A 26,175-nucleotide genomic window follows, 5' to 3' on the forward strand; every position below is an offset into this window, starting at 1 on the left:
AAGCTTTTATTTGGCCTTCTAAGTTTTGGCCGCTACCTAGCTTAGCCTATCTTTCTATCCGGAGACCTCCGGAATCTCCGGAACCTTCAGATACCTGCAGAAAACCTTTGGAAACCTTCAGAACTCACAACAACTACCTTCAGATCATAGCCAGCGGACCCTTTCACGACGCAGTGGGAGCAGGAACTCCGGGATTACTGGTCATGCCATCTGCTGGCTATCCCCACTCGGGGTGCAAAGCAGGGCCAGGGAATGGAGTGGCTTTGGGAGATCACACCCCTGCAATCGTGGGACATGTTGTTCTAAACGATTTGGCTCAAGGATGCACGGACTGAATGAACACTGGGGCCCAACAGCACCTAAGAGCTTGCGCTTTATTATTTCGTTGTAGTGGAGACAGAAAAAGGGAAGGGGTGGAAGGAGTGTACAAATTTATACAAAACCTGATCTTCCCACTTACAAAGTCAATTTAAACCAAGAAACAAGCCCAACCGTAAACCAAGGTTGGGGAGCATACAGGCCCTTCGGAGACCACTATACAATTCCCATCATCCAGGAGCGCTGGACCTGCTGGCTTGGGGCTGGTGAGAACCAGAGTCCAACAACCAATGGAGGGCCACAAGTTCCCCCACCCCATACTTCAAAAGCCCACATTATTATCTAAACAACAATAACAACCAGGAAACTCATTAAGCCCACTAGGAAAATAATTTCTCTCTATCCTAAAAATATATATATGTATACATATAGAAATATGTTCTATAAGTCAACATGTCACGATGCCAGGAGTTCCAAAGATGTCAACCATTTACTAACCACTACAGGACAACACTTTAAGGAGTGAGGGGGCCACGGAGGCTTAGTCTTTGGCGGCCGCCCTCTGCAACCGCTCCTCGTTGTTATAAACCATGGGCTCGTCCCCTGTCTCATTGAGGAGGACAGTCCTCACAATGGCCTCTGTTACGGCATACGGGTCGCAGTTGGCAGAGGGGCGGCGGTCCTCAAAGTACCCGCACCCATCCTGGCCAACTTGGCGGGGGATCCTGATGCTGGCCCCACGGTTGGCAATCCCGGCCGAGAACTCGAAGATGCTGGAGGTCTCATGTTGGCCCGTCAGCCTCCGGGAGTTGTCCTGGCCCCCGCGAGGGTCATACATGCGGATGTGGTACTTGTGGCGTTTGCTCAGCTTGTCTATGGCAGCTTCAATGAACCTGAAGAGGAGAGGCAGAAAGAAAAAAATACGCGTTAGGGCAGAGACAGTGCATTTCTGGAGCGCAGGATAATCACAGACTCCAGTGTCAGATGGAGCACCTTAGAAAAGCAATACAGCATTTATGTTCAGGAAAACTTCTTGAAATTATGGCACAGACGGCATCACTCCTCTGCAAATGTCAAAAATGTTCTCTGTGTGTGTGTGTGTGTGTGTGTGTGTGTGTGTGTGTGTGTGTGTGTGAGAGAGAGAGAGAGAGAGAGAGAGAGAGAGAGAGAGAGAGAGAGAGAGAGAGAGAGAGAGAGAGAGAGATGGTATATACAGTGGTGCCCTGCTAGACTAAAATAATTCGTCCTGCGAAAATTTTCGTCTAGCGGGTTTTTTGTCTAGTGAAGCGGCAATGCAAGCCACGCTTTCTCTAGGCGAAAAAAAAAAAGACGGAAAATTTTTGTCTTGCGAGGCAGCCCCATAGACTTTTTCGTCTTGTGGGGCTGCCTTCCGCTTGATGAATGCCTTCGTCTAGCGAGTTTATCGTCTAGCGAGGCACCACTTTATAACTTTAAGATGGGAGTATGTTGGTAGATTTCTGGAAACCTACTTCTGGCGTATAATACTACTTTTTAATCCAGGAAAATCTTCTCAAAAGTCGGGGGTCGTCTTATACGCTGGGTGGAGAATCTGTGGTTGAGTATATCTCAAACTCTATTTTAACTGGAAAAGTTGGGGGTTGTCTTATACGCCCAGTCGCCTTATACGCCGGAAAATATGGCATTTTGACAGTGACCATAAATTTCACAAAAGCAAACCACTGATCACTGTCCAAAATGAGTGCTTCTGAATATTTTTGATTGTACAAATGGTAGATATTGTCAAAAGAACTGATACTATGCATGATCTTGGCAACGTGAATCATAATTGGAACTCAACAGAAATCTTTCATTTATATTTATTTATGTATTTCCCCTGAAAGGGACAGCCCCAAATCTTACACTGGAAGCTTGGCAACACTCCCTCTGCAATATAGTTTTAATGGGGAAAATCACACAATGATTTGAGGAACAGGAGCCTCCAGACACATTTTGCACAATCCTGACGTTCGTCCATTATATAGGCGCAAGTGGAAGCATCATCTCAAAGGCAGCCCTTTGCTACAAGCCTGGCAAATACAGAACCACACTTGACAATCAAATAGCCAGGGGTGGCATGTACCGCCTTGCCACCTGAGGCAAAATGGGAATGTGCAACCTCCTGGACACTCCCACTAGCCCCCACCACCACTTCAGCCGTACTCCAGAATGCCCCCCACCCCCTGCTTGCCAAGAGGCCTGGCATTCTGCATGGCATTGCCACTCATCTTCTCTGCCCAAGGGGAGCGAGAGGACAGCAGCAGTGGAAACGATGGAGTGGGTGGGCTACAGCAAAAACAACAGGAGAAGAAGAGTTTGGATTTGATATCCCGCTTTATCAATGCCTGAAGGAGTCTCAAAGCGGCTAACATTCTCCTTTCCCTTCCTTCCCCACAACACACACATTGTGAGGTGAGTGGGGCTGAGAGACTTCAAAGAAGTGTGACTAGCCCAAGGTCACCCAGCAGCTACAAGTGGAGGAGCGGGGAAGCGAACCCGGTTCACCAGATTACAAGTCCACCACTCTTAACCACTACACCACACTGGCTCCTAGTGCAAGCAACTTAGCAAGCAAACAGAGACAACATTGCTGCAGTGTTTTGGGGAGGCTCCAGCTGCACCCACAGACCCTCAAATGACCCACTTGAGTACCCTAGACAGGAAAGCCAACTCACTTGATACCCCCTTTCTGCCTTGTTTCTTTCGTGCTGACATTGGTGTGGCACCCAGCGCCATTCCAGTTGCCGGTTATCGGTTTTGGATCCAAGGTGGCGATTACCCCAAAATCTTCGCAGACCCGATGCAAAATGTACCTCGCCATCCACAGGTGGTCACCCATCTCAATACCTTCGCAAGGCCCCACCTGGAATTCCCACTGCAGTTAGAAAGAGATGCTGTTAGTGCAAAAAGAAAACAGGTTCCTAGTCTTCAAGGTTGCCAAATACACTGTGCCAAGGCAGAGGTGCCCCTAATAGAAAAGACTGGCTGGTTATAATATGTGGTGGGAATGTAAGAAGGTGAAAGGCTTCTGGGATATGATTTATAATGAAATGAAGAAAATGTTGAAATATACATTTGCTAAAAAAAACCAGAAGCCTTCTTACTGGGCATTACTGGTACATACATTAAAAAACAAGACTTTAAACTTTTCCAATATGCAGTGACTGCGGCAAGAATCTTAATAGCACAAAACTGGAAAGAAGAAACACCGACAAAGGAAGAATGGACAGTGAAATTACTGGAGTATGCGGAATTGGATAAAATGACGGGAAGAATCTGAGAACAGCGGGACCAGAAATTCATCAAAGACTGGGCTAAATTTACAAATTATTTAAAAGACAATGGTATTCAATCAAATAAGTTGATAGGACTGCAAGAAGCTTTGTGGATTATCAAAGAAATGTCATTGTAAATATGAAATTACTGTGATTAAGTTGGATATGATGATTTAAGGCAATGATTGAGTTAAGAAGTATAGTATAAAGTAATAGATATTAGAAAATCATGTGGAGGGTTTGAGGGAAGTCACGGCCCCTAAAAGGCCAAAATGTTAAACAAATGGAAAGATAAATGTGAAAGTTTTTCTCAATGCATTTATATAAAAATAAAAATGATATTATTAAGAAGAAGAAGAAGAAGAAAAGACTGGCTGGAGCAGGTGGCAGATCAAAAATTCAGGCTGGAAAGTCAGAGCAATAAGAGGAAGCAATACGCTGTATTAAGAGCCAGCAACTGGCAGGCCACATTTAGTGGGCATATCCAGCTCTTGATCACTCCTCCCACCCAGGGAATGCACACTTCCTCTTCACAGGGAAACAGGAAACTGCCCTATACTGAATTAGACAAGTGGCCCACCTAGTTCAGTCTTGTCTACACTGACCAGCAGCAGCTTCCTGGCATTTCAGGTGGGTGTCTCACCCAGCCCCACCTGGAGATGCCATTGGGGGTTGAACCTGGGACTCCAGCATGCAAAACGGATGCCCCACCGCTGAGCTATGGCCCTTTCCTTCAGCTGACGATGCCCCATAGGTCCTCTTTCTACATACCTGAGAAGGCATGACTTCAGCGTTGGTGCCACAGATCTCCACACCAGCATAAATGCAGGCCCTGTAATGGGTCTCCACTATGTCACGCCCGTACACCTTGTTGGCCCCAACCCCACAGTAATAAGGTCCTAGGAGAGAGAAAAAGCACACGACACATACAATTAGCATGCTGCTTTGTTAGGCGATTATGTGCATATCCAATAAGAGGTGCCATCTTAGAAAATAAGAAAGTAAGAAACACAGACAGAGAGACAGGGACAAGGGAATGCCTCCCCTAAGTTGGAAAAACAGCAATTGGGATCTATCTCCTCCTCTTCCTTACACACACACAAACAGTCTTCACCTGTCAAAATGTTAGGTCCACCCACTGCTTTTTAAAAAGGAAAAGAAAAAAAAGGGTTCCAGGACTCACCATGGAAGTTGTTACAGAAAGTGCCACACTTTTAACACTGGAGGGGAAAATAAAGTGCTGGTATATTGAGTACCCTTGAGTATCTCCAGGGGGGGGGAAGCACTGGGTCCCATCGCTTGCCAAGATTTATTTATGACATAGCAAGTGACACCTCCAAATGTCACCTCTGTTTATAGCTGTGGCCCTTTTAATTTTTGGGGACAAGGACTCCCATCATTCCATGCTGGCCAGGGCTGGTGGAACAAAGAGTTTGACAATATACGGAAGGCCAGAGGAGCCCTGCCACTTATCTCTATATAATAAAAATGTAAGGATTCCCCCCCCATTGGAGGATTTGAGGCATTGCGTCCCAATCTGGATAGGCATGAAGTCAGGGCAGGAGAGTCGAGCAAAAGCAGAGCCAGGCTGCAACAACACAGCAGTGGCCAAGCCATGGGAGAAAGAAGGCGGGTGCACTGAGAAGGGGGGAAGTGGTGACAGAGAAAAATGCTGGGGGGGGGGGGGCTGGCTGAGGGCAGGCTTAAGTCGGTAGGGTAGTGCCCTAATAGCCCTAACAAAGCAGCCTCCACCGGTTGCCCCAGTTCGCAGGCTTGCTTGCAGGGCGCATGGCAAGGGCAGAACACTCTTTGCTGAAAGGGCCTGGCATGCAACTTTCATTAACTCCTCACACGGAGGAGGATTTCGCAACCAAACCGGTTAGCGAGTGGAAACTTTTTGTGCAATGCCCGGTCAGGCAAGCAACGTCAGGGAGGGAAAGGTCAGATGATTTGCAAGATACACAATGCACAGATGGCGAATGCAAGGCAGCGCATGCACGTATGTGTGTGTGTGTGTGTGTTGCTTGCATCAGCAAGACAGTACTTGATCACATGAGCATTCTGAGGCGCTTATCTGTGACTCGGCACCAGGGACCCAATCAATTCATAGCAGAGTTGGGGAACAAAGCCCACATTCCCTCCTGAAGGAACCTTCTGGGAGCCACCTGCCACTGGCAGGAGCAGCCAAAAGTGGGTGAAGCAACAAGTGTTAACTGACTCACATCTCTTCCATCATCCACCCTGGCAAACAGGAAACCAGGTGGAGAGGCCTAGGCAGTGCATTTGGTCCCACAGGGCAGGAACACAGAAACATGGGGAGCTGCCTCGTACAGGCTTGATCTTTGGTCCATCTAGCTTATTATTGACTCCAGGTTTTGAGTCAGGGACTGTTTCCCACCCCCTACCTGTAGATGCCAGGCATTGAACCCGAGACCTTCTGCATGCAAAGCAGATGAACTGCCACCAAAGTTTTCCAAATCCAAGTTATATATAAGGATCTTGGCAGGCAACCATCTTGACTTATGGCATAACAAACGTCTACCAAAACCTTTAGGGGAAAGGGGACTATTTGTGAATTCTCCTGCTAGCAACAGGCAGAGGTTCAAAGACTGATCTCCCCTGGCCCCCCGTCAGAAAACCCCACCCCACCCTTGCTGCAATGGCATCTTCACCAGGCTTGGCAAAGCTCAGCAACATCTTTTGTCTGTTGGTCTGCCACTTCCTTTCCCCCTCCTCACCATACTAATTAAATTAGGCCCAGAACCACATGAAAAGTTCTTTTTCCTCCTCCCTCCCCATCCCTTTTTCCTTTTGTGTCATGCCTTTTAGATAGTGAAGTATAACTAATGATCTCACGAAAGGATATTATGTATATAAGCACTTATAAATATTATAAGATTTCTAACGTAGGATTTCTTAATATTCCAGCTGACGAAGAATTATCGAAACAGGGCCTTGTCCTGGAATTTATTTCGACTGGAATTTGTTCCAATACCTTAATAATAGAACTGTTTGAAGACTTTAAAACTGATCTCCCGCCAGGCCAGAGTTCTTGGATTTTTTATTTTTGACTTTTAGATAGTTAGGCCTGAAGGCAGGAAGGATGAAATAAATTTTGGAAGCCACCCTGGGAGCCTTATTTGATGAAGAGCAGGACATCAATGCTTCAAATCAATCAATCAAGCAGTCCAAGGGCAATTTACAGGATGACGCTCATTCTCGCTTTATATATGTAATACATCATTAAAGCGAAAGAGTATTGCGGTATGTCTGATATGGTGCCAGCCAGAAGGCACGTCCTCTCATACCCCTAGCTGCATCCATCCATTTTAGCTGAAAGCCTAATTTTTCTTACCTTGTGGTCCTGGAAACCCATTCGTGGGCCAGCCGTATGGGTGCCCATCGACACCCAGCAAAGTGTATTCTTGCTCCATCCCAAACCAAGGCTGGCTGTCTTTGACCATGTCCATGACTATCTTGCAGCTGCTCCTCAAATTGGTTTCTGCAAGGAAGAAGAGTTATGTCGACACGGCATTTCGCTTCAAGTCCAAGGTTTGCAGGTGTGCAAAGGCTATTTATTGGTTTGTCCAACTTGGAGGAAACAGAGCACAGAATTAAGACCTTACCTGCTCGCTTCCGGTTGTATTTCAGAACCTCACATAAGACAAGCTTATTGGGATCAAGGGTAAAAGGGTCTCTGAATATCTTAACGGGGATCAAGAACATGTCGCTGTTGGAGCCTTCGGACTGGCCTGTGCTGGATCCATCGAAGTTCCATTCTGGGAGATCTGCAGGAGGGATTGAAATAAAGGTGTTTTAGGTATCACTCTACTGAATCCAGACCTATTAAGAGGCTGGCCAGGAAAAAAAATCATTGGTGAGAAAACAAGGGCCATAGCTCAGAGGTAGAGCATCTGCTTTACATGCAGAAGTTCCCAGGTTCAATCCCTGGCATCTCCAGGTAGGACATCTCCTGGAGTCGCTTCCAGTGAGCAGCAATATAATACTCAGCTACATGAACCCATAGACCAGGCGTAGGCAAACTCGGCCCTCCAGATGTTTTGGGACTACAACTCCCATCATCCCTGGCTAACAAGACCCGTGGCCAGGGATGATGGGAGTTGTAGTCCCAAAACATCTGGAGGGCCGAGTTTGCCCATGCCTGCCATAGACAGATCCTGCATTTATTTATTTAACTAAGTAGCTAGCTAGCTAGCTAACTAACTAATTAACCAACTCCTTGGAGTGGGCAGATTATATATACACACACACACAAACTAAAACCCCTAAGCGGTTTGCATAAAACAAAAAGAAAATACACTTAAGAGAATAAGAAATATTAAAAAGCAGAAAAACCACTTTCCAACAGAAAAGCAGAAACATTTATCAAAATCTAAATAAAACCAGCATTTGTTTTTGTTTTTAAACACATCTATGCTTAATAATAAATTTAGATGTCTGGGGAGCCTGACCTACGCAAGCTGACCAGTTTTTAGTAGGTTCCAAGAACAACACATTAAAGGCACCCTGCCTAATAACAAGAGGCAGGGAGTTCCAGAGAGAAGGTGCTGTTGCACTAAAAGATGCAACACATTGCCAGTGCACAGCAAACAGTATGTGGCATTAGGTGGTATAAGGCAGCTTTCTAGGTTCAGTTCAGACCACCGGCTGGGCAAACTGGACCTATCTCCCCTACCTGCTGTGGTCCAAATCTGACAGCACTGCACAGGTCACTTTGCAAGAGCCCTGCATTGCACTCCGGAGCCCTGGAAAACCAGCTGATCACCCGGGTCTTCTAAGCATCATGCTTAGGAAGGGGCTTGAAAAGACCCACACGCTGTGATCAGCAGTTCCGATGATCAGCGGTTCAGCGGCACTTTAGAAGCCCGTTTTGGGCCAACACAGCTGCCTTTCCACACCTTAGGCATCAGAGAGAAGGGCTGTAGCTCAGGGGGAAGGTTGAGCATCTGTCTTGCACACATAAGGCCCCAGGTTCCATTCCTGGGACGTCTAGGAAGAGTTGGGAATGTTCTGGAGAGCTGCTGCAAATCAGTGTAAAAAACAACAACTATATTGACCAGTGTACAAGTAAATCTCATATGTTCCTATGACGTCAGATGGATGAGGCTTGGCCAAATATGTGAGGAGCGGTGGACCTCATTAAGCCTGCAGTCTTAGAGGTTCCTCACACATGATATGAATTGACCTATGCAAATCCTCAGTGGCAGGTACATGAATGAACCTGCCAGGCTTCTTCCACTCCCTGTAATCAAAGCCTGGCAGGTTCATTCACGTACCTGTCGCTGAGGATTTGCACAGGTCAAGTGGCATCCACATTAACCGCAGCCCAGCCTGCAGTTGAGAATCCCCAAGAGGAAGTAAAAAGTCGCTTCCAATTACGTTGGCAAACATTTCAGGAAGCAGAAGTAGAAAATAATAATAATAATAATAATAATAATAATAATAATAATAATAATAATAATGCCAGGTGTCTGGGGACCTGCCTGTTTAAAAAGGATTCTGCAAATTTCTAGCTCCTAACACTAACTAGATTGCTACTTGGGTGTGACTATGCTGGGAGTCGACAGATCCAAAGCTGGACTGTAAGCAGGTAGAGAGAACAGAGGAAGCCACACTGCACAAGGTGTTGGAATGACTTTTAACCACAAGCAGAGCCATCCCAAGAGAGCAGGAATAAGGGAACCTCAGGCCCATAGGTTGAATGTGGCCCTCAGAGCGTTTCTATCTGGCCATCGGGACTCTCCAAACCACACCACCTACTGGCCCTGCTTTGCACCATTCCCTGAGTGCTTTACCTGGGTGGGATGTGTCCTTACCCTTTGCTGTGCAGAAACTAGCCTACACCACAAAGGTGGCATGTAACACCCAAAGCTCTGCCCACTTTTGCCCCTGGATCCTCCTGCCACTTGCATGTGGCCTCCTGGAAGGTTCTCCAGAGGGGAAGTGTGGCCCATAGGCTAGAAGAAAAGGTTCCTTGCCCCTGCAAGAGAGGATGAGGGCAACCACCGGCCAGCCTTACCTTCAACGCTCTTTGGCTCCTTGCTCAGGGTTCTGGTTTTACAGCGAAGGCCTTCGCCAGATCCATCGATCCAGATGTATGTGACCAGCACCTTGTCCCCCAGGGGCAGCTTCATGTACTGGTCCCTGACCGACTTGTTCAGCTTGGAACTGTGTGACACAGACATGGTGGCAACCTAGGGGCGAGAGGAAGGAAGACATTTTAGATCCCCTTCAAACTCTGGATGGGACTCTCTCTCTCAGAGCTCATCTGCCGGGGTAAATGACCAAACCTTCCTTGCGCTGCTAGGTGAACGAAGTGATAATAAGGCTTGCTTATAGTGGACAATATTGAGATGGAAGGACGAACGGTCAGTATAAGGCAGCTCCCTGCATTCCTAGGCAAATGAAAGCACCACCAAACTTGCACAACTGGTGTCTTCCCCTCAACATCTCCTTTCCCAGCTTCACTCCTCATTAAGCAGTTGGAACCTCAGCAGCTGTCGCTGAAAGAGGTGAAGGAGCTAGAAGCTTTGCAGGAGGGGGTGGTTAGTATGATTGGATTAACCACACGCCCAGGCATTAAGAGTGTTGTTGCAGGGGCTCAGATCAGAATAGCATTGTTATCTCAAAACATCTCACAGCTGAGAAGCAGTTATCTGCTGTGAATCAACCCCACCCCTACTAGCTAGCCTGCTCTAGGGCAATGCAAGATTGATTTGCGGGCACCAGGGGATAATGAAAGAGATATCAGACAGGTCCATTTTTACAGTGGTTGAAGATTGGGTTAATACAAGCTGGTAACTTTTGGAAGGAGAATTATGTAACAGGCTCTTCCTGGGAGGGCCCCCATCTCTTTCCTCCCCCCCCCACAAAAAACCTTCCCCATTTACTCATGAAATTCCACAGTGCTAATAAACAGTTAACATCAAAAAGATTCCACAGCTGCACTCTACATGCACACAGAATTTTAATTTTTTTAAAAATATGTTCATCCAACACAATGGAAGTATCCACAGTTTCAGTTGCATGGGGGGTGGGGTGGGGGAGACCTCTGACCCTCCGGATCTTGGGTGCCAACTCCCACCAGTGGCCCACCCAGCATGAACAATAGTGAGGGACGATGTGAGTTGTTGTCCAACAACCTATGGAGGGCTACAGCTACCTTCCATCCCTGGATAAGGGTACAAATTGGCACCTGGAGATTGGGAAGAGGATGGAAGCTGATGCAAATGTATAAAGAGCTTAATTAAAACTGCACCCCTGGCAATAAACCCCACTGGGGGAAGGTGGCAGCTATGCTCGTTAAAGTATTGGTTTGGCTTCCTAAACAAGTTTTCAGGCTAAAGCTTTCTCTCCTTGAGCGTCAGTGGAGACCCACCTAGCAAAGTATAAGGGGAGAAGCAGGAACTTGCCAACCACCACTAAGCTAAGACCCAGCAAGGAAGTGGAAAAACAAACAGTGGAATTTGTAGGCCAATTCAACAGCTGGAGGAAGAAGTAGAGCCCACCTTAAGGTGACACTAGGCAAATATCTTTCTTTTTAATATAATTTTTTTTTTGGGGGGGGGTTCAAAAATTTACAGACATACAACTTACAAAAACACAAATCACATACATTTCTAATACTAGTTACAGGTAGGTAGCCGTGTTGGTCTGCCATAGTCAAAACAATTTTTTTTAAAAAAATCATTCCAGTAGCACCTTAGAGACCAACTAAGTTTGTTCTTGGTGTGAGCTTTCGTGTGCATGCACACTTCTTCAGATACCCAATTCTAATACTGTACACACATTTGACTTCCCTCCCCCCTTTTGTGGCTTCTTTTTGGTTTTACTTTGCATTTTCCACATTACTCCGTCTTTAAATTATTCTTTAGTTTCTCTTAGCAATATGTTTGACTGCTTGTTTTACATTAACCCTGTTAATGAACTTATTTGCACACATGAATTTTTCCAATATACCACAATTTCCCCCCAATCTTTAATAACTCCCCACCCCACCCTTCTTGGTTTCTTATTACCCTTGCCATTTTGGCACAATCCATTAATTTAATTAGCCACTCCTCCTTGGTTAGTACTACACCATCTTTTCACCTCTGGACAAAATATATATCTTAGGGCCAAGTGAACTTACGTTGCAAAGCAGCTTTTGAGACTTAACAGAATGATTCTTCAGTTTGAACGTTAAGAGAACGGAGGCGGTGAAAGAGGAAGAAATTTTTGTTTTTATGGGGCATGGCGAAGAAGTCACGCCCACTGATTTTTCTCCTCGCCCCCTCCTCCATCAATTAAACAGAAATGATGGGGACTTTTAAGGCTGAAAATTTGAATGTGGAAGCTGTGCCCCCCCCACCTAGTTGTTAGGCTCCAACTCCCACCAGCACCGGCCAAAATGGCCAATGGTCAGGGGTGTGTGTGCGAAGAGAGCTGTCGTCCAACTGAACCTGGGATGCCACATTACTGATCTAAATAATTTAGGGCTCTTGTTACCTTAAAAACCAACTGCACCCCAACCAGGGCCTTTAAGATCGGCCATTGAGGCATCCTGCCCTTTGCACAATCGTTCCAGGGCCTTGAGGCAGATAAGAAGCCTTAAAAACCATTTCCCTTCTGGTGTTCTTGCATTCTGAGAAAATGTGAGAAAAGTAATCCTGCAGGGGATACGGGTCTCTTTTCCGTGATGGGGTCCCCTTGCTTCACCTGTGCAGCTGAAAGCAGCAAGACTTCTTTGCACTCCTTATGTGCCTCTGGGTGTAACAGCTGCTAGAAGTCACAAGTGGGGAGAGTTGGGTCCTATTGGGGCATCCGATTGGCCACTGTGAGAACAGGAGGCTGGACTAGATGGGCCTTTCGTTCATCCAAGCAGCTCAGCCTCTTCTTGACAATTAGCTATTTCAATTTATCTATCATTCACCCTGTTCCTGGGCAGCTTATACAAAGTTTTCAAAATATTTGTAATTTATACCATATTTAAGGCCATGTTTTAAAGTTGTTGGCTTTGGGGTGTGTGTGAGAGAGAGGGGGGCTTCCTTTGTGACCCTATAAAAGGGGGATTACTGGATTATTATTATTATTGATTTTTATTAGGTATTTTGTGTTTTTTATATTGCTAATTTATGTTGTCAACTGGCCCTGAATTCATTCTACAGATATAGGACTGTACGCAAAGCTAAATAAATAAATCATAAATAAAAAATAGTAATAATAATAATAATAATAATAATAATAATAATAATAATAATAATAATAGAGTCTACACTTTAAAAATTAGCGGAGATGGAGCGGTATCTAAGTTTGTTGTGTCCATTCATTTCAACAAGTCAATTCTGAGTTAATGCTCACATTTTATACAACCCATAATATAATTTTCATGGTGACGGTAGGATTGCTTACCACTCTCTCCAGGGAAATCAGGTGTTGATTAATTTTTACAGGTTTTCCAAAACGGTATTTAAAGAGTAATTTATCTTTTGTATTCAATAGTTATTCATCTGGCTTTTTTCTTTCCTGGCACTTAAAACCTATTCCCAGAGGCATTCAAATAGGCTAACAGTTTATGTTGATGATGTGGTGGAATTAAGTTTGTATAATTTTTTAAAAACACTCATTTAAGTGGTGATTTTATTTAACCATCGTTCTACATTAAGTTTTAAATATGCGTCAAATACAGATTAAGATAGAAGCCAGGTTTTTAAAAAAAGGTTAAGGACCCCTGGACATTAAGTCCAGGAAAAGGTGACCATGGGGTTGCGGTGCTCTTCTCACTTTTAGTGCCAGCGTTTGTCCACAGACAGCTTTCCGGGTCATGTGGCCAGCATGACTAAACCTATTCTGGTGCAACAGGACACCGTGAAAGAAGCCACAGCGCACAGAAATTCCGTTTACCTTCCCCGCCACAGCGGTACCTATTTATCTATTTGCACTGGCGTGCTTTCGAACTGGCAGGAGCTGGGACAAAGCAATGGGAGTTCACCCCCGTCGCAGGGATTTGAACCACAGGCCTTCCGATCGGCAAGCCCAAGAGGCTCAGCGGTTTAGACCGCAGCGCCAACCACGTTCCAGGTGACATTTTAAAGAAACTACGAATAAATTTCTAACAACTCTTGCTTTTTAAAAAATAAATAAATCAACATCCAGCATAATAAAAGTCTTACTGTATTCAAAATCTCACTCACTACTGTTATGATTAATTACATTAATTCATAGCTTTTCACAAGAGTGACTTACAAAACGTGTCCCCTCCGACCTCTCACTACCAAGGAAACATAACAAGCAAATAGAAAGGGAAACTACCCAAGGGGACAGACACAAAACCCCACACATAACACTGAGTGAAAGAATACAGGTGTTGCCACTAGCCCCCCTCTCCCCCTTTTTTCTTCTCCAACCTTATACTGCATATAACACGAATGTAATTGACCTGTAGAAAACACAACTTGAAAGAGACAATGCATACACTTTTGAAAACTAAAAAGATCTTTTTTTAAAAAAAAAAATTAAGCATGCCCCCTAATGAAGACCCGCTAAAAAGGCCAATACAGATAGCCTACTAATAACTCCTGTAAATGCAAATACCAAGAACAAACTTAGTTGGTCTCTAAGGTGCTACTGGAATGAATTTTTATTTTATTTTATTTTTTTGTTTTGCAAATGCCTTAAATAAGTCTATGATTTTTTTCATGATCAGCTTCCTTTTGAAAAAGGCCCCAGGGCTGGTCAATCACCAGCCGGAAATGAACCGGCAGCTTCACGCAGCTGCAGAAAACGCCGGCGCGATTTTCGCCCTACAATTCCCGAGAACTACAACTCCCAAGCCTGAGAAGAACTTGGCTGGACACAAAAGCAAAATCTTGTCGAGCGGCAACCCCCCACCCCCGCCGGGTTCTGTTACGCAGGAGCGCCCCGAAGCGATTTCAGTGGGGGCTACTCGGGAAGAAAGCAACTTGTCGCCCCCTAAACCGCGCCACTCAAGGAGTCAAGAGCCCAAGTGGATCATAAGTTGGGCGAAAACCGTGCATTTCCCGCCTGGGAAAGAGGGTCGAGCCCGGTGCGCGCGCGCGCGCAACCTTGACGCGGAGATGGATAGGCGAGAAATGGAAGAAGCCCCTCTAAAAATAAAAATAAAAAAGAGAGAGAACCCCGATCTCATCTCCTTTGCGCGTTGAAACCCATTACGCCTCTCTATCCTGCGGAATGCGGCTCTGGGGCTGGGGCGCCCGCGAGGCTTTACTCGTAAACACTCCGGGGCTTGACTTCCGAGTCGCGGCGCTTTTCGCCCGCTTTCGGAAGGGAGTCGCGGGGAACGCGGCGGGAGCGCACGGGGGCGCCTGCCCGGTGGCGGCGCGGCTTACCTCCGGCTGTGGGGGCGTCTCTGGCGCGCTCGGATGGTTTCAGCAGCGCGACCAAAACCCACAAGCTTCGCGGAGCAGCTACCCCCTTTGCCGGCTACTGCCGGCCTTTCTTATAGGCGTCCCCTGCGGACCAGAGGCCGGAGGCGGAGCGAGAGGCGGGGAAGAGGGCGGGCTCCCCAAAACCAGTGTGGGGGCGGCGCTGGTAATACTTTTTCTGGGAAAAGGCTATCAGCGGCAAAGGCGCGCGATGGTTACTGCTAGTGTCAGAGCCTTTGTGTGCGCGCCTCAATCCCAGTAGGTGGGAATCGCCAGTACTTTCTAATTATTATTATTATTATTATTAATTCGTTGCGATTATCGCTCGCTTTTCCTCCAAGGACCTCAAGGTGGTGCACGTGATTTCCCCAATTGTCCCAACAACCCTGTAAGGCAGTGACTGGCCCAAATTTACCTTGTGAGCCTCATTGAGGAGGGGAGTTTGAACCCTGGTCCCTTCCAAGTCCTCCGACAACAGTCAAAGGCATCAGTTTGGCCAATCAGTAGGTTGACTGAGTAAAACTTAGTTGGATACAGCCATATGTTTTTAAACAAATCCTTAGGACAGCAAGGGGAAAACATATTGTAGGGTTGGAAAAGATTCAGAAAAGGGAAGCGAAAAATAAAGAATGGCTGCAGCATTTGAGGCCTTTTAGTTTAGAGATAAGGCAAGAAAGGGTTAGACATTATAGGAGTCTCTGAAGTAATGCATAGCAGTGGTTGCCAATTGGTGGTCTGTGGATCCCAGAGGGTCCGCATAATCCACCCAGGGGGTCCATTCACGTAACAAAAACTACCATAGAGATATCAAAATTTTCAAATGTAGAGGGTCCATGGCTTGGATTTTGAAAAACAGAGGGTTCACAGTACTTAGCTAATTGGGAAGCACTGATGTACGGCATGGAGAGTGGATAGAGAAAAGTTTTAATGCCTCTCTCATAATAGTGTAACTTGTGAACATCCAGTGACGCTAAGTGTTGGAAGACTCCTGCCCAAAGAGGAAAAAGTACTTTTTAATGTGATGGCCACCAAACTTAGAGGGTTGGACATACTCATGGAGGACAAGTCTAGCTTTGCTGTCAGTAGCATTATACCTCCAAATACCAGTTTCTGGGGATCACAGGTGCTGTTGAGCTCACTTCCAGCTTGCAGGCTTCCAATAGTCACCTGGCTGGCTACCTTGAGAACAGGATGCCAGACTAGATGGATCATTGGCCTGATCCACTAGAGCTCTTCTTATGTTCTTGTGACAAGAGAACAGAACCAAAATGAATAGAGGTGATCATCCAAAAATAATATAAAGTACGAATCCTACCCTCCACCCCAGTAAAAGACGAGCACCACAAATGGCATAAATCACCCTGCAGTGTGATCTAAGTTAAATACCAAAAGTCTTGACAAAGCGGAATATATTAGTCTTGTGTCTAAATACTGACTAAAGTTGGACTCTGGGGAGAGTATACTGCAGATAGGAAGACCCCACGGAAAATGCCTCTTCTTCCATTGCCACCCTCTGCACCTCCTTCTGAGGGCCTTAGATGATGATGGAAGGGTCCACGTAGTTGGAAGATGATGATGGAAGGGTCCACGTAGTTAATGAAAGAGCAGGGGAATAAGTTTGGCCACCTGACATCAAAGTCAAAAATCTCCCCCTCCCACAAAACCCCATAGTAGTACAGAAGCCAATGGGCCATGGGCCAGAAGCAGCCACTCTACCTGAAAGTAGCTGGTTAGTTTAGGATTTGTTGAGGAGAGTATAGACTTGACAAACAGCATCAGCCAATCCCGACTCCCTGATGTGTGTGCACTTAGAGCAGGAATCATGGAATGGGAAACTTTTGGCCTGATGTCCTGCAGCTGGTTCCGTGGTGAGGAGAATGGGGGAAAGGGGTGGCAGAAAGAGACAGGGGGGGGGTGCCCCGGCTACTTCTGTTCTTGGTTCCACCCTGTTCTGTTTCTGGGCCCATGTACTTCATGCTCTGGTTATGGCCACCAAAGGATTACGTCTGACGTTATCAGAAAAAACGGTTCCCCTCTCCTGACCTATAGGACACACAATTACGTCTCATTCATACATTATGTTTTAAAAACCCAGCAGCTTGGGTGTACAGCCTTCTACTGTAGGAACCACTCCCCAGGGACTGCATTACTCTTCTGACCTGATCTCATTGTGTCTGAAGAAAGAGGTGGGTTCCCTGCTTTAACAAGTAAGTCAATCAACCAGGATTTGATCAGCTTCCCTCATGATGGGTGTTGGGTGGGACTAGGGTTGCCCAGGTGTGTTGCCTTCTCCAGGTGTGTGGTTCAGATGGAGACAGAGTGAGGGAAGCTAGAGGGAGGAGGGCAGGAAAGCTGTGATGTCATAAAAGGTTTGCTTCCTGGCTCTGGGGGTCTAGAGGCAGCCTGGGAAGTAACAATCTGATCCCTTTAACAGCTGGAGCTGAGACACCAGGAGTAAAAATGACCATAATAAATAAAAAAGGTCTGGAGAACTAACAGGAGGCATGGTATGTTCTCTGCCAGCACTGTCCAGGCCATTTCCTGCTTCCTAGAAACACTGTCATGGTCAGGGGAGGCCAAATTTGTCTCAATCCATTAGCCAGAGATGGAGCAGCTACTCTTGGTGCTTGTGTTTCCTCTTCTCTCCTCTCCCCATTCCGTTTTCTTTTTGTGTTGTATCTAATAGATCATTGGTCTTCAACTGGTGGTTCAGGATCCATGACTGGGTTGTGGCCCAATCCAAAATGAGTTACCACTGCAGCACTATCACCATCAATATATGCGGGCAGGATTAAGAAATGGGACCTGAAATATATATTTGGGTTAAAGGTGGACCTTAGACCTGAAAAAGTTGAAGACAACTGCAATTTATTTACATTTACTTACTTAATTTGTATCCTATCTTTTCCTGCAAGGAGCTCAAAGTTCCTTTTATCCTCACAACAGTCTTGAGATCAGTGTTAGAAGCTGAGATATGAAAGCTAGGAGCTAAATGGCACCTTAAGCCTAGGTTACGGGCACAATGACGGAATGTCTAGTTGCACATTTTTGTATACAAAGCTGGAAATGAATGAACTACAGCCAAAATATTATGTTCATTTTTCACATGGTCTAGTCCTTCCCCTTCTCACCCCCCTAGTATTCTCAAGAGGGTCTCTTCTCCAGTCTTCAGAGAGCAGCTAGAAGTGGGGAGGCAGAAAAAGGTCCTCTTTTTCTTCCACACTGCAGCTTTAATCTAAAATCTTAGGCGCAGTGCTGCGCCCAGAGCTCAGAAACTGCTCGCACTAATTAAATTCCCTGTCGCAAAATGCGCCTAGAACAATGGGAGTTTCGAACACTGCCTGTTAGGTAGGCTAGACTGAGAGGCAGTGACTGGGCCAAGGTCACCCAGTGAGCTTCATGGCTGAGTGGGGATTTGAACCCTGATCTCCCAGGTAAAGGTAAAGGGACCCCTGACCATTAGGTCCAGTCGTGTCCGACTCTGGGGTTGCGGCGCTCATCTCGCGTTACTGGCCGAGGGAGCCGGCATACAGCTTCGGGGTCATGTGGCCAGCACGACAAAACCGCTTCTGGCGAATCAGAGCAGCACATGGAAACGCCGTTTACCTTCCCGCCGGAGCGGTACCTATTTATCTACTTGCACTTTGATATGCTTTCAAACTGCTAGGTTGGCAGGAGCTGGGACCGAGCAACGGGAGCTCACCCCGTCGCGGGGATTCGAACCACCGACCTTCTGATCAGCAAGCCCTAGGCTCTGTGGTTTAACCCAGAGCGCCACCCGCGTCCCAGGTCCCTAGTCCAAAACCCTAACCACTACACCAGCAGCAGCTAGATTGTGAGTGTGGGGGATGGGGCTGTGTTAATCTTTAACTCTAGGCATGGCGTTTGGCCAAACTGCGGGAGGCAGTGGAAGACAGGAGTGCTCTGGTCCATGGGGTCACGAAAAGTCGGACAAGACAACAACTGAACAACAATAGGCATGGTGCTTAAGAAATATTTGGTGTTCTATCAGTGCTTGTTGCTGCTGTTTTGTATCATTAGAACCAAAATCTTTTGCAGAGGGGGAATGGAGGATAAAATTCCCCAAGTTCTGTTTTCACCTCTGTAACATCAGATGCCTAAAATAAAAATCAAACCACACAGAACACATAGCACAGCCTCATACTGTTCAGAGACCATTGGTCCTTAGCTCACCTGGAGGCCGTGCACATGCATTTTATCTCTCTGGTTGAACACAACATGGAAGCCACTGAACCACAAGCATTGCTATCTTGACTTGTCTGTTTCCCTGCATCTCCCTGCCTTAGTCACTGAGGCACCTATGTACTGAAACAGGCAACAACAGCACAAACACAAACACACACACCACAGAAAGTAAAGGGTGATAAGGTCAGGTTTTTTTTGAAGCCAGAACTCACCAGAACTCAATTCTGGCATCTCTCAGGTGTGCACCATTGCCCTTTCAAGAGAACAAGAGAGGCATTCATGGTGAGTTCAGGCACCTCTTTATTCAACAAGGCATAAGGCAACCAGCTGTTTGAAATAATCTGCTATAGCAGAATCATGGTTCTGTAAATGTGGCTCCACACCAGAGAGTAAAAGCCCATGGTTTCCCCTAAAGAATATTGGGGACTGTAGTTCACAAAACTACAATTCCCAGCACCCACAACAAAATACAGTTCCCCAGTTTTAAATGTGTGGTGTGGACGTTGTTTAAGGCTATACATATTTACTGGTGGTTAAGTCCCGTTGGATGGGACGCGGGTGGCGCTGTGGTTTAAACCACTGAGCCTAGGGCTTGCCGATCAGAAGGTTGGCGGTTCGAATCCCCGCAACAGGATGAGCTCCCGTTGCTCGGTCCCAGCTCCTGCCAACCTAGCAGTTTGAAAGCACACCAGTGCAAGTAGATAAATAGGTACCGCTCCGGCGGGAAGGTAAACGGCGTTTCCGTGCACTGCTCTGGTTTCGCCAGAAGAGGCTTAGTCATGCTGGCCACATGACCCAGAAAAAAATGTCTGCAGACAAATCCCAGCTCCCTCGGCCTGTAAAGTGAGATGAGTGCCGCAACCCCAGAGTCGCCTGCGACTGGACTTAACTGTCAGGGGTTCCTTTACATTTACCTTTAAATCCCCTTGGGCTCACTTTTATTGAGGATTTGTGCTGCGAAATATTGAAGGGGGAGAGCAGAGAGGATAAGCAGGTAAAAGAAATTGTCTTGCCCAGTGATCTCAGCATGGAATGAATTGAGCTCAGTGGTACTGTGGCCAGGCAGGTACAGCAAATATTACACTTGAAAAGCAGAGCGAGTGAGCGAAGTGTGGCTCAAGGCACTGGTCCCAAGGTCGCATGGAGAGACATGCTGGTGGAGCCAGAAGTGAAACAGACGTGTTCCCTCCTCTTGGCAAAAGGTCAGCCAGATTAAATCTTGAAAAAGGACCTTGTCAGAGGAAAGACAACCTTGCTTCCCCCCCCCTCCCCCAGTTGTCCCAGGCTTCTCCTCTTTAGGAGAAAGGATTTCGGAACTGGGTGAGGGGTGTGTGCATGTGTGTCTGTGTGCTCGTGCTGTTCAGATCAAATATGAAAATGAATTTGTTTGTTTCCTTGGCAGTTAATGACTGGTCTGGTTTGCAGAGATTGATAAGAAGCCAACGGGGGCTTCGTATCAAGGGGCGTTCTCGAAAGCCCTTTGTTATGTCTTTGGGATGAGGTTGCAGAGAGTGACCTCAGTCTGGAGACAACTAGTCGCCAACTTCAGCCTCATTTAGGAACACCAGGATCTGCCTTCTGCTGAGTCAGACCATCTAGCTCTCAGTATTGTTGACACAGAGTGGTAGTACGTTCTCTGTGATTCAGGCACAGAACCTCTCCTGGACCTACCTGAATATGCCAGGGATTGAACCAGGGACCTCCTGCATACAAGGCAGATGTCCTGCCGCTGAGCCCTTCCCATTTGTTTTCTTTGAAGCTGCTCAACTATTCTCACAGGTTTATGGTGGTCCTCCAAATGTTGCTAGACTCCAAATCCCACCATTGCTGGCTGTCAGCCCTGCTAGCTCCTGGGACTGCTGGGAGTTAGGGTCCCTACCCTTGCTCTATTTGAAGCCTGGTCCTAGTCTAGTTTAAATGTTCTTAGAAAACCAACAGTAGGGAAGTTGCCCATCGTCCAAGAGCACCTCAACAGCAAACTGAGCAGGCACACATGTTACCTGTTCAGGCGTCTTTCCCGTTAGCTTGAGATATATTTCAATTGTAGTAATAATTTCTAAATGTACTTCTATCAGATCGACACCATGAATTTAAAGCGCATCTAAGGCACATTACTTCCCCCAAAGCATCCAGGGAACTACAGTTTTCCCCTCAGAGCTACAGTGCACTGCAGGCTTAACAAACTACAGTTCCCAGGATTTTTTTTGGGGGGGGGGAGATTAAATGTGTGATCATTATATTTTAAATGTGCGGCGTGGATTTGTCCTTAATTAGCATACGAATATTTTATGCAAATGGTTGCCCTCCTTTTTGGTGATGCAATAGTGGCCTTGTTGATGCAGCGGGTCACTGATGTTAGACTTTTTTTTCCTGTCTGTATGGGGTGACTCATACAGCCCTGTTTATCACTCATCGTGCTGAATGCGCATCAAGGCTGAATAAGGAATTGCAGACACAGGTCCAAATGTTGCACTTACTCTTTTTTGAATGGAGTTTGTTCACACATTCAGCTGTAGGCCCTTGCATGATGAAGCATTGCTCATCCGAGATGAGAATGTGAATAGTACCAACATTTATCAGACTAAGGAGTATAGTTACATTGCCTGAGGCTCTCTGCAACTGAAAGAGGAGGAAGGCCATTGTATCATCAGGTCATTGTAGACCCAGGGGTGGTGATCCCAAGGCTTGGGTCTTGTGGTCCAGCCCCCAGTAATCTCCCCAGGCCACACCCCTTCTTCCCAGGCTACAGCTGTCTCAGGGCCGGCTCTATGCCCTGCTTGAGTGAGCGCAGAGTGCTGTTGTGTTCAGGTTCTGTTTACAGACTTCCAAAAAAGGTAAAGGTAAAGGACCCCTGACTGTTAAGTCCAGTCGTGAACGACTCTGGGTTTGCAGCGCTCATCTCGCTTTACTGAGCCGAGGGAGCCGATGTTTGTCCGTAGACAGTTTTTTCGGGTCATGTGGCCAGCATGACTAAGCCGCTTCTGGTGAAACCAGAGCAGCGCACGGGAATATGCCATTTACCTTCCCGCCGCAGCGGTACCTATGTATCTACTTGCACTTAGACATGCTTTCGAACTGCTAGGTGGGCAGGAGCAGGGACTGAGCAACGGGAGCTCACCCCTTCGCAGGGATTCAAACCGCCGACCTTCCGATTGGCAAGCCCTAGGCTCAGTGGTTTAGACCACAACGCCACCCGCATCCCTGCAGACTTCCAAAGAGGCATCTAATTGATCTCTGAGATAACAGGATGCTGGACTACATGGGCCACTGGCCTGATCCAGCAGGACTCTTCTTATGTGGTTATGATCAGGTGGCAGATGATGAGAAATACTCCCATCTTCTTGAGATCCTGAAGGGCCCCTGGACCATGTCCAGCTGAGATTTAGGCCAGGCTTCCTCATCCTCGGCCCTCCAGATGTTTTTGGCCTACAACTCCCATGATCCCTAGCTAGCAGGACTTGTGGTCAGGGATGCTGGGAATTGTAGTCTCAAAAACATCTGGAGGGCCGAGGTTGAGGAAACCTGATTTAGGCTTTCAGCACCTTTTCCCCTTCGCAGAGGCGGGAAACTTATGAGGGCAGTCTAACCTTGGAGGCTGTTGGACTGCTCTAGAGGATTTTCTGGCTGATATAACTGGCACTCCTGTCAAAGCCCTGATTGACTTGAGGAACATTGGAAATGGCTTGGGCTGTTGACTTGATGGACCCAGAACCCTCTTCTTGGTTCATGGAGACTGTTTGGCTCCTTGGTATACTCTAGAGCTTAGGCAAGAAACAGGCTGGGAGATTGCTTGAACATAAGTGGAGAAAACTCCAGTCGAATGCAATTGAACACTAGTGGGGGTTTATCACTGAGCCTACCTGTTGTTCAGTCGTTCAGTCGTGTCCGACTCTTCGTGACCCCATGGACCAGAGCATGCCAGGCACCCCTATCCTCCACTGTCTCCCGCAGTTTGGCCAAATTCACGCTAGTCGCTTCGAGTGCTTTAATCCACTATAAATGCACAAAACCTCAAGTTCCAGATATTGACAGTCTGGAGGCACCCAAAGATGCTTGCTGCAAAACAAACGGCACTGAGTTCAGTGAGCTCCTAGTTGATATGCTTATGTTTGTGGCTTGAATGAGTAACCTCACATGAATCAGCCGCTTTGCTGACAAGCCTACTCTAGAAGCATCATCACTAAGAAACTGGTCAGGACTGGCTATCAGTTCCTGTTGATGAAAGGGAAAGATCTATTCAGTTTCTGAGCTTATCAGCCAGGCCTAATGCTTGGTTGTTAGTCCTGGGCACAGCCCAGTTTTATGGTGTTTTCCATCAGTGATCTATGATCCTCTTCTTCTGAGCCACTGAATAGTGTTTCTTGAGCCATTATCTGAGAAAAGGCTGGATGTTCTTCAACCCAAGAACCTGTATTCTATGCTGGGCAACCTTCTGGGGGGGGGCACATGCCAGGGGTAGGAGGGGCCAGAGGCAATGATCAGGGCCAGCCCTATACATTTTAGCATAAACCACAAAATGGTGCCTCCCTTCCTTCCAGGGAAGAAGCTGAGAGCGAAGATCTACAGCAGGAGCAAGGAGGGAATCAAGACCTACACTGGGATCTGCTGCCCCTGTGGATACTCCTGCCTGAGGCAATCACCTAACCTTGCCTCATGGGTGGGCTGGCCCTGGCACCTATTGAAAATTGTACCTTTATGTGGTAAGCTGTTTTCTGCACACAGCCTCACACTTAATGCCTCCTCTTCCTTGCCCGGAGGATAATGAAAGACACATCCGAGCCAGGCAAAAATACTCACTGAGGGTGCAAAGCTGGATTGGGCTTGGGGGAGAGTCCTGAGGGTCAGAAAGAAGGAACTGGAGGGCCCTATGTGGCATCTGGGTCTGAGGTTCCCTACCATATAATAACATTTCATAGTCTGTCCTGGGATCTCTTGTGATGAAGGGCACTAAGAAAACAACAACTGAAGAGATAAATGGAAATATAAAAACTAAAAGCCTGATCCTATGATCTGGTGTGGAAGGAAAGAAGTCAGGGGAAAGCTCCAGCTCAGGGATAGAGCAAGTGCTTTGGATGCAGAAGGTCCCAGGTTCAATTCCTAGCATCTCCATGTAAGTCTGGGGAAGTCCCTTGTGTCAGGGCTGGGCTCTGTGGGCCATAATCCAGGGTCAGGAGCTGGGAACCAGAAACTGTGGATGAGTCAGTGTTGGGCAGTGGTTACAGTGCTAGACCATGGGCCAGGAGGCAAAGTTTCGAACCCTGCACTCAGCCGTAAAGGGTGGCCTTGGCCTTAAGGATGCAGGAACATCCCACATGGGGGCTGCCACGTTGACCCACCCACCACCACTGCTTCTCTTACCTCACCTGGGCGGCAGCATCCGTGAAACAGCAACAGCAACAGTGGGTTCCAGTGAGATCTTGTGGAGCTCTTGTGAGATCTCATGAGATTTCAGCAAGATCTCACCATAAACCACTGGCTGTCAGAGGTGCTTCAGTTGCCCAAGGCAGCTGCCTGGCTTAGCCCACCTCATGGGCAGGCTGGCCCTGATCCCACAGCTCTCAGGGAGGCCATGTTGCTGAAGCATGGCTGCTGGTTGGGAAAGAGAAACCTTTATACTCCTTCCTGCCCAAAGGAATCCGGAAGTCAGCCTGCGTGGGCAGAATCCTTCAGGAAGACTCCGTTGGAAAAGGCTGCTGCCTGCAGCTCCCCAATTGCTCACACAAGTCAGTCACACCCAGAGAGATCCCAGCAGCTCCTTGACGCTCTGGGTTCTATTTTGTGGGTGGGAATCAGTCACAATCATGTCACAAGCCTACCTCCCTCTGCCCCACCCCCCAATAATCTGGGAAGAACTTCAGCTTGCTGGCAGAGCATCTGCCTTGCATGTAGAGCATCTGCCTTGCCTGTAGAATATCCCAAATATCTTAAGCCCCACAATGTTGGTAGGATAGGGCTTGGGAGACAGGTGGATGAGGAGGAAGTGAGGAGTTGAATTGTAGGAACTTGTGTCGGAGGAGGGGAGGTCTCCCTTTCCCATCCTGATTTCATTTGCTTTGGAAGAAGGAACAGAGATGCCAGCTCATCCCACTACAATCTTCCTGAAGAGTGGGAGGCTGGGGATATCTTTAATCAGTCAAGAGGGGAGGCTGAACAGAAGCCTGAGCAGGGGAGGGGGGGTGCAGTCTTGTCACCTGCAACCAAGTCACCGCCTTCTCAGGTGGGAGCAGAACCGGCCCATCCCAATGGGAGCCCGTGCTTGCAATCCTGACATTCCCACAGGTCAAGGGAGTCTTGTGAGTGTGCCGTGCCTTATCTTTAAAAGCTTGGCAGGAAGGATGGGGAAACTTGTTGGGACATCTTGGGAAAGTGATTGGAGCAGAAGCGCAATGACAGTCAGAGGCAGGGCCAACGGCAGGCTGAGCAAACCCATTTCTAGTTTTCTCCCCGGCCTGCTCCCTGCTGAGTTCTGTGAGAGGCAAAGTTGAGACTAAGGAGGAGGAATCTGGTATCCAGGGCCACTTCTCGGACTGACTGTAAGCAAAAGGTGAGCAGGTGGGGTCTGGCTGAAGACAGACTGAGCTTGGTGGGGCAATGTCCCATTCACCCTAATGTACCAGCCTCCACTGATCATATGCATACTGACTCAGCTTGATTTACCTTACAGGTAAACATGCATAGGATGCAGCTGAGGGTACCATCATGCTGAGTCCTTTCTGAGAAGGTTATCGCATCCTCTGATCCTTTTATGATGTTTATGCTGGTCAAGTCTTTCCCTTTGGCTGCCCTTTGACTTCTTCCCTTATCCTTTTCAGGGTGGGGGGGGGGAAATGTTTATTTTGAGTTGTAAGGAGGAAGTTAGCCAAAGAGCAAAAATCCTTTCTTCTTTCTCCCACATCGGGGAAACTGAGGCTCACTTTGCAGTTCATTAAATTCTTCATCTTTTGCTTCAGAGT

General features: G+C 47.2%; 1 protein-coding gene across 2 annotated transcripts; it reads right to left on the bottom strand.

Annotated features, from left to right (window-relative positions):
- Nucleotides 1-844: 844 nt before the first annotated feature.
- LOC117040167 (glutamine synthetase-like) lies at nucleotides 845-17,323 on the bottom strand. 2 transcript variants are annotated; one of them, XM_033137766.1, is made up of 7 exons: nucleotides 17,176-17,323; nucleotides 9,652-9,826; nucleotides 7,238-7,399; nucleotides 6,967-7,113; nucleotides 4,383-4,510; nucleotides 3,012-3,211; nucleotides 845-1,211 (listed from the first exon to the last, which is right to left on the bottom strand). In XM_033137766.1, the coding sequence occupies exons 2-7, from the start codon at nucleotides 9,815-9,817 to the stop codon at nucleotides 860-862; spliced, it is 1,155 nt and encodes a 384-aa protein (XP_032993657.1). In that variant the 5' UTR covers nucleotides 9,818-9,826; nucleotides 17,176-17,323; the 3' UTR covers nucleotides 845-859. The 2 variants fall into 2 exon arrangements, with proteins under 2 accessions (XP_032993657.1, XP_032993656.1); XM_033137765.1 differs by lacking the exon at nucleotides 17,176-17,323 and adding an exon at nucleotides 14,981-15,082.
- Nucleotides 17,324-26,175: the final 8,852 nt, after the last annotated feature.

The sequence above is a fragment of the Lacerta agilis genome, chromosome Z, assembly GCF_009819535.1.
Source record: "Lacerta agilis isolate rLacAgi1 chromosome Z, rLacAgi1.pri, whole genome shotgun sequence".
Taxonomy (NCBI): Eukaryota; Metazoa; Chordata; class Lepidosauria; order Squamata; family Lacertidae; genus Lacerta; species Lacerta agilis.